The 9,367-nt window shown below is 39.5% G+C and overlaps 1 protein-coding gene across 6 annotated transcripts in view; it reads right to left on the reverse strand.

The window, feature by feature from the left end:
* Positions 1-8,055, reverse strand: part of LOC132394227 (uncharacterized) — a 210,610-nt gene extending 202,555 nt beyond the window's left edge. For 4 of the 6 annotated variants that reach the window (XM_059970105.1, XM_059970104.1, XM_059970103.1 and 1 more), the window contains exons 1-2: positions 7,907-8,055; positions 1,746-1,959 (exon numbers count right to left, since the gene is read on the reverse strand). In XM_059970105.1, coding sequence (XP_059826088.1) covers positions 1,746-1,941 — 196 coding nt within the window. In that variant the 5' untranslated portion in view covers positions 1,942-1,959; positions 7,907-8,055. Of the gene's footprint in view, positions 1-1,745; positions 1,960-7,906 lie in introns of those variants that run through there. The other 2 variants (XM_059970107.1, XM_059970106.1) reach the window with 2 other exon arrangements.
* Positions 8,056-9,367: the final 1,312 nt, after the last annotated feature.

Here is a 9,367-nt window from a genome sequence, read left to right on the forward strand (position 1 = left end):
ATTCTGTCCTATGTCTTCTGGTCTTAACAAACCTATCAAATGGTCTAAAACAAGATTGCTCCGTATTCTTTTGCATTTCCATAGCATCCGAGTAAATTCTTCCACAATCGAAAGTCTTGCCATTGGTGTCCTGCTACTAGAGAGGCTAACCATAATGCTGAACTTTTCTGCTGGGTATTCTGCTTCTAAAGCCAAAGAGCCCTTCTGCTTTAAGCAGCCTTCTCAATTTCTGCAGCAACTTTTGGTGTATAAAGGTCAGCAGAGCATCATAGGCTGAAGAGACTGTACTGTTTTATGCTCTAAGTTTCACTATTACATAAATTAGTATTCCTATCTCACCAAACTTGCAGGTTCAATATCAACTCATGGACTAGGGTGAAGAATATCAAACTTCCCAAGTTTTAAGTCATCTATTAACAACCAAACACTGAAGTACTTATTCTTTGTCAGAGATCTATAAAACTGAAGCAGGAAATTCGGCCCACAGAACCTGCACCATCATGTACACTGTTTTTTCAAAAACATTAACTTAACTCTAATCCATTTTATCCAGTCCACACTCCCACCAACATCCCCAGGTTCTAACACCATCTAACATTTTTAAACAGCAGGAACAATTTAGAGAGCCCAATTAACCTACCAACCTGCATGCTTTTGGGATGTATCAGGAAACTAGAACACCTAAAGGACGCAACATACGGTCACAGCGTGAACATAAGTTCCATATAGACAGCACTGGAGGTCAAGACTGAACCAAAGTTGCTGGGTCTGTGAGGCAAAAACTATTAGTTGCATTACCATGCCATATACTGATGTGCTGTGAATGATTAAAGTTAGACACCATCACATTAGATTGGTAATTCTCTACCATTACTCGCAAACTAAAGGACATCTGTAGCAGGGAGGACTTCCAAATCCAACTCTTCTGATATGATTACAGTTAACTTTGTCTTAATGCTGGGTTAATATCCTGCACAGCATCACAACACTGATTATACTAGAGAACTCCCAGAAAAAACAATCAAAACTTTGCCACAGCTTGCTATATCTCAAGAATATTATCGTAGGAAATTAAATGTAGTGATACCAAAAATAAAAGACTTTTCTCAGAATTCATAATCACTGAACTACAAAGGACCTTGAGAGTTATGGAGAAGTATTTAGGCATTTTAGTGGAGCAAGTGAATTTCCAGGGAAATATCCAGAAGTTAAAAATACACAAATTATTTAGTATGTAGCAATTAGCTTTTACATTTCATTACAGTGCATGAATAAATGAGCTGATTGTTTTTTTTACTAATAACTGGAATCACCATCAGAGAATCATTCAAAGTATTAACATAGCTGGTAAACTGAACTTCAGCATGCATCTTATTTTGATGAATGAAACAAAAAGAGCACAAAGAGTGCAGATAATTGTCAAAGGCTGTCCATCAAATTACTAAACTTTACATCTGCCGTGTTAAGATTTCAGACAATTCCAAGGAGTTTATATTGATCAATGAATGCAGAACTATATAGAGGATAATAATTTTCATTAAGGTGCTCCTTGGGCCTAATACTCCACACTGACAGTGCATACAGCAATGATTCACCAACAAGTTCATCCCCATAAAATAAGTTCATGAGCTATACTGTATGATATTTACATACTAACATGCAAAGCAAGACAAAGAAAATAACTCCATTCCAATGCCAACCAATTTCCTATAAATAGGACAACAACTTCTCAACGTAACACTTACCACATAGCATTTCTTTCATCCCTTTCACGGAACACACAAATATTGTTGGCTTGTTCAGGAGACGTGCTTGGAAAATTCTGCTTCCAAAGCTATGAATTCGGCTATTGCAGAAATGCACAGGATCCTTGTAGAAATCGAGTGATTTATCACCAATTAAAGCATATCCTGAACTTCCAGGGATTCTGTTCTGGGACATGGTTATCCAACGATCTTCCTAAAAATGGAAAATAAATTCCAGATGATCAGTACACAAAATTGTCTGAAAGTCATGTGACTTTTTAAACAGTCATGGAGATGTGCATCACAGAAATGGACTCCTGGGTTTTTGCTCCACATTTCAGCATCTGCAGTCTCCTGTCCCTGTCTAAGCATCTCTTAAAGCTAGTAATTGTAAGCAATTCCAGATAAAGCCATTCTTAAAAATACTTGCTCTCAAATAATTCCTTCCGCTCACTTTCAACCTTCACCCTCTTGTTTTGATACCCCTACCATTGGAAAACCTCCCCACCGTTGAGCACATCTACAAGGAGCATTGCACCAAGAAAGCAACGTCCACCATCAAGGAACCCCACTATCCAGGTCATGCTCTCTTCTTGCTGCTGCCATTGGAAGAGAGGTTGAGGAGCCTTAGATCCAACACAAGCAGATTTATTTATTTAGTGAAACAGGGTGAAGGCGGCCCTTTGAGCCACACCCCTCCCCCCCCCCCCACGGCAAACCACAACAAACTCAATTAATGTTAACCTTATCATGGGACAATATACAATGACCAATCAACCTACCTTATCCATGTCAAAACTTTGGGAGGAAACTGGAGTGCCCAGGGAACACCCACACATTCCACAGGGAGGCTGTATAACTCTTACAGATGGTGCTGGTATTGAACTCCAAATTGCAGAATGCCGAGAACTGTAATAGCATCATGCTAACCCTTACCATGGTGCCCAGTACAGGTTCAAACAGTTATTATCCTTCAACCATCAGGGTCCTGAACAAGTGTGGATAACTTCACTCACCTCAAATCGGAACTGATTCCATAACCGACGGACTCACTTTCAAGGGCTCTACAGCTCGTGTTTTCAGTATTATTTACTTATTTATTATTATTTCAGATATGTACATATTTTCTTCTTTTGCATGATGGTTATTTGTCAGTTTGTGCATGCAGTTTTTCATTGAATCTATTGTATTTTTGTTTTACTGTAAACGCCAGCCAGAAAATGGATCTCGGGGTAATATCTGGTAACCGATACATACTTCAATAATAAATTTACTTTGAACCTTGAATTTTGAAGTCACAGCTCTACCTCCTTCACTCTACTGAAAACAACCCAGCTTATCCAATCACTCCCCCATAAATAATGCCCTCCAATCCAGGCAACATTTTGGTGACGCGACTTTTCTTTTCACTTTCTCTAGTACACACCTTTTTCAGCAAACTATCAACCCATGTTGCAACCTTCAGGGAACCGTGGATTTGAACAAAAGACCTTCGTGCCCATCAAAATTCAATAGAGCCCTACCAATCACTGAGCACCTCCTACTCTATACGACCTCCATAAATGTATCACCTCATCTTTGTTGAGTTTAAATTCCATCTATCAATGTTCCACCTTACAGTAGTACTCTTGCTGCAGTCTTACACAACCTTCCTTGCTATTCACAACAGCTGCAATTTTCTTGTCTTGGATAAGCTTACTTGTTATACCTCAAATACACACATCCAAGTTATTAATATATAATCACAAACACAAAAGTCCTAGCAGCAATCTCAGTTCTACACTATTTGTCAGAAACTTAAAATCAGTAACAAAGATCCTTCCAGGACTATCCTCTGCCTTCTATCACCAAGCTAATTCCCCTTGAATCTCATGAGCCTTAGCCTTCTGACCAGCATGCCATGGAGGACCTATATAAAGTCCTAAAGTCTATATAAACAACATTTCCCATGCTGTTACAATCTTCTTGGTTACTTTATCAAAATACAATTATGAATTAAGATAAGCCCTTCAAAGCCAGGCCACATATCTTTTCAAAACACACATCATTTCCCTAACACTGATGCAACACCTGCATGACTTATTCCTACTGTCTTTCTTCAATAAATAAACATTAGCTCTGCTTCTTTGTGAGCCACCTTAACTGAAGCAAAAACCTCCAACAGAACCCAGCAACATCTTCCCTCATTTCCCCAACACTCTGGAATAAATCTCATCTAGCCCTGGGACTTATCCAGCTTTATGTGTCCAAAAAAATAAATAAATCTCCATGTTCATTATACCTACTAGATCCAGGCAATCAACGTATCCCTCTATAAATCATCACCTAGTTCCTTCTCCTTGGCAAAGAGAGTAAAAAAGTATTCATTAAGGACCTTGCTTAGGACCTAGCATCCTACAAAAAACCCATTGGTTTCCAAAGGGACTGTTTTTTTCTCTGGCTACCCTATTGTGCCTAATACATAATAATTAAGGATTCTCCTTAATCTTACCTGTCAAAGAGATTTCAAGATCTCACTTTGCCCTTCATATTTCCATCCTTAAGTACTCTTCAGCACCCTCAATATTCCTGAAGGGACTTGATCGATTTAGTTGTCTTTGCCATCATGTTTCCTTGCTTTTTTCCTGATCAAACCTTCAATGAACACTGTCATTCAAGGTTCCCTAAAATTGCCATTTTTCCTTTCACTCTTTCTGGAGCATGCTGTCCCTGGTTAGCCAGTTAACTCAAGCTGTTTAGCCTGACCGCATTGGCTGGTAGAATTTTAAAGTCCGTTATTTCAGCCTTTGACAAGGAGCTGCACACAAGGCTGCTAAACAAAATAAGAACAAAAAAAAAGGATCTGTATCTTTCCTGGTATATAAGATGAGTACATTCTTCTCGGACTACTAGCCAGGTACAGGTATTGATTTTAACTGCTGTTTTGATGACAAACTCTGCAATGTTCATCAGCAAATATGTCTAGGCATGTCTAGTCCAGTGATATATTAAGCCCCATCATCTGTCTCTCCTGATTGGTTAATCCTCAACCAATCAGGTTTCCACTGTTCCACATTATTTACAATCAAATTCCAGTTCTTACTTAGAACAAGACCTCCATCTTTGTTAAAATTCTTTTTCTGCCTTTGATAAGAACCCATGGTACTAGTATGGATAGATGACTGTCTAACCAGAAGTCAGAGAGTTCTGTTGAGATCTGGAGTGGAACACGACTTTCATTTTATACCTTAATCATGAAGGATCTGATGGCATTATGGCCAATTTGCAGACACTACCAAGATAGGTGAAGAGACATATATGGTCACAGAGACAGGAAATCTGCAGAAGGTTAGAAGAGAGGGCAAAAAAAGGCAGATGGAATACAGCATAGGGACATGTGTGGTTATGCACTTTGGTCAGAAGAATAAAGGGACTTAAGAGTCCTAGTTCGGGATTCCCCCTAAAGTTAGCTTGCAGGTGCAGTCAGCTAGAAGGCAAATGTTAGCATTCAATTTGAAAGGACGAGAACATTAAAGTAAGGATGTACTGCTGGTGATTTCTAAGGCATTGTTCAGACCACATTTGGAATATTGACTGCAAATTTGGGCCCCAAATCTGAGGAAGGATATGCTGACCCTGGAAAGCATCCAGAGGGAGTATACAAGAATAATCCCAGTAATACAAGGTTTAACAGATGAGATAAGGTTTAATAAGTATGATGTCTCTAGGCCTGTATTCGACCAAAGATTCAGACATGATGAAATGTTGGTGCAGACTTGATGGGCCAAATGGCCTAATTCTTCTGGTCTTGTGATTTCATTTTGACCTACTAAATATTGAAAGGCTTATATAAAGAGAACATGAAGAGGGCATTTCCATTAGTAGGAAAGTTTATGATGTGAGGGCAATCACAAAACAAAGGAACATCCCTTTCAGAATACAGATGAATAAGAATTCCTTCACTCAGAGGATGATGAATCTTCAGAATTTGTTGCCACAGATGGCTGTGGACGCCAAGTCATTGGTTGTATTCAAGGCAGAATTGATAGGATCTTGATTGATAAAAGGGTTATGGGGAGAAGGTAAGAGAATAGGGTTGAACCATGAATCAGCAATAATTGAATGATGGAGAAGACTTGCTGAGCCAACTGTTCAATTATACTCCAAAAATCTCACAATCTTATGAACTGTTGCCAACTTGCTTTTAAAAGTCTCCCATTTTACAGATGGTGCTTTACCTGCAAAAATCTGTTCCCTTTACACCAAGGCAACCCCAATTAGACCCCGCTCCTTCACATCCCTGAAAAAACTTCCTCTTAAACATGTACATCAGCTTCTCTTTGATTGTTTTAATTTGCCATTAACCTGAGCTGAATGGTAATTTACAGTCACTGATCAGCTCAGTTATTCATCTTGGCTCACGTGGACAAACCTGTTTTTATGCTGTATAACTCGGACACTGTAATGTCTTTAGGAAGTGGGAGGAAATCTGTGTACACAGCCACAGAGAGGAAGTGCCAACTCCACATAAATAACAGTCATTTATCTCAGCTCAATAAATACTATGTCTTCCTCAAAAGGTAGCTTGTGAAACAAACTCTGACACGTACATCCAAGATAAATACAAGTTCACACCCATTCTATTGTGCAGTGCAATGTGAAATTTGATTATTACACTTAATAAACCAAATACATCCTGAACAAAATTAACTCCTATTAAGTAACACTAACAATTTGAGAAGCAGTACTGGAATATTTAACATTAACTGTAACGATCCAAGAGGACAAGATAATGATGCAAGTATTTAACCTTGCTGAAAAAAACTGGGACACAGTGAACATTTCCACGAAGACAGAAATTACAGAAATAAGTGTTGGAAATACTCAGAACATATGGCATCTGCAGAGAGAAAAAAAACTGAGGGAATACTTTGGATTGATGACTTTTCATAATATTCAGTGTTTTCCCCCTCTTCACAAATGTGAATGCGTTGCAGAATATTGATAGATTCTCTTTTTTTTAAGATTGGCAGATTCTTTTAACAATTACACAGTACAATTGGTGAAATGATCAGTTCATGAATTCTTTGTGCCAAATCATATGCACCAATGGAATAAATTACCAAGGTATTGAAAAATGCACCAGCTCAAAGTACAAGCCAAACAATGATGAGATTTTTTAAAAAAACTCTTTACTTCCCTATAAGATTTCAGTTGTACATTTAATACAAGTATACAATACCATTCATATGTCATAATCCACTGACTGGGAATCATTTCAGGATAAGCCATCATAGTTAAAAAGGAGCTGTAAAAACAAGATCTTTTTTCTCTCATTTGTCGTCATAATTTTTATTTCCTGGAGCAAAATTAAACACAAAAACTTTAAATGAGAAATTCAGAGGGAGTTCTCATTGCCAATCTGTACACAACATAATCGCACAAGTGCCAATGACATAATTTAGTGATATTGGTTCAAGGATAAATGGAGATAACCTAATTCTACAGGACAAAAGGATTCAAATGCTCTTGTACATGAAACACAAAGTGAGTATCCAGGTACACTGAGTGATAAGGAAGCTAAAATGGAATGTTTTGGCAAAGAAAAAAAAAACATCCAGTTATTACTGTACTAAACATTGAACTAAATCTCTGGTGTGGTATTGGTCGCTCAGAAGTCAAACCAGAGGTTGGTTACAAACTGGGGGGAAAAATTAGCTAAACACAAATTATATTTCAACAGCTGATGGCTGGGTACTGTTTTAGGATTGAACTTCCTATTAAGTCGTGGTAATAGAACATTAATATTACAGAAATAATGGACCATAAAAAATGGGAAATGTCACAAACTGAAGTGAGTCATAATATGAAAAGAAGTAAACAGATCGACCACAACTACTTTCGATCATAAAGGAAGTTTCACCGAATTTATGATGAGCCCGCGAGAGACGGCGGATTCCCAAGAATTCATCTATAAATTACATTAGATATTAGATATTAGAGAGGGGAATTCAAGGCCAAGTGTCAGCAGATGCTGCCGGGTGTCCCCTGTCATGCAGGTGGGCAGCGTCAAGGACTCCGAACGGATTGGAGCGCTCTGGGAAACAGGCCGTCCTGCGGCCCTGGAGATGCCACCCACCCCGGACCTACTACCGGCGCTCCGCTCAATAACAGCTACCGACCCAGCACAGCGGCTCCGCAGTCCAACTCTCCGCAGCGCAGCTCTTCCCGGCCCCTGGTGTAGCTCGCTTTACCCTGGTCACACTCTGTCACCCAGAGCCTGTTCCATCGACTGCAGCACCTGGGCAGGTGGTAGCGCTCTGAACTCTGATTTGTCAGTCAGAATAATTGACGGAAGAATTGCCCAATCAGCTGACGAACCGCCTCGTCCTTTCGAATGGTTCCCGCCTCCTCCTCCGCCAGATGCACATCATGATCAGAGCGCGGAAACGAACCCTTCGGCCCGTTGCGTCCGTGTCAGCTACCACCTAACTTTTTGTTCAATTTCCAGCCCTGGAAACCATGCAGTTTCAAGTAGTTATTCCAATACAGTACTTATTAAGTGTCGTGAGAGACTCATTAGGCAATGTGTTCCAGATTCTAACCACCCGATATATGATCTTTAACTATACCATCCATACCTTAAACTTATGGCCGGTGTGGTGGGGTCTTTGATTATGCTGGCTTATTTATATATTTATTTATTTATCTATCTAGCGTATTATTATTTACTAAAATTATTTAACTATAACTAATACTTATAACTTATAATAGTTATACTAATACTTATTTAATAATTACTATTATTTAGCATAGAACAGGCCCTGCTGGCCCAAAGAAGATTTAACCCCAGCTGGTTCACAGGATAACTTACAATAAAATATTAACATACTAGCCAGTATTCCCTTGGACTGTAGGAGGAAAGTGAAGAACCTGTACGAAACCAATCTGTTCTCACAGGGAGGACGTAAAACTCCTTACAGAGGATGCTGGAATTGAACCTCAAACTCTGATGCCCTGATCTGTAACAGCATCACCCTAACCACTACACTACAGTGGCTTTGCTGAAGCAGCAAGAAGCATAGACAGAGTTTATGGAGGGGAGGTTGGTTTCTGTGAAGTTGTCAACTGTGTCCACAACTTTCTGCAGTTTCTTGCAGTCCTGGGTAGAGCAGTTGCCAACCAAGCCAATATGCATCTAGATAGGATGCGTTCTGTGGTGAATCGATGAGAATTGTTAAAGATTGTTGGAGATGAGTTGTATTTCTTTAGCCTCCTGAGGAAGCAGAGACATTGGTCAGCATTTTGACTGTGAAATCAATGTGATTGGGCCAGACAGGCTATTAATGAAAGAGGAGAAAATCTGCAGATGCTGGAAATCCAAGCAACACACACAATGTGCTGGAGGAACTCAACAGACCAGGCAGCATCTATGGAAAAGAGTAAACTGCCAATATCTCAGGCCGAGACCCTTCATCAGGACTGATAAGTAAAACTGGGGGGAGGGGCAGTGTGGGTGAAGTAAAGAGCTGGGAAGTTGATTGGTGAAAGAGATACAGGCTAGAGAAGGGGGAATCTGATAGGAGAGAGGAGAAGATCATGGAAAAAAGAATGGATTGAGCTTTCAGGCTGAGACACTGCAA

This window comes from Hypanus sabinus, chromosome 5 (genome assembly GCF_030144855.1).
Source record: "Hypanus sabinus isolate sHypSab1 chromosome 5, sHypSab1.hap1, whole genome shotgun sequence".
NCBI lineage: Eukaryota > Metazoa > Chordata > Chondrichthyes > Myliobatiformes > Dasyatidae > Hypanus > Hypanus sabinus.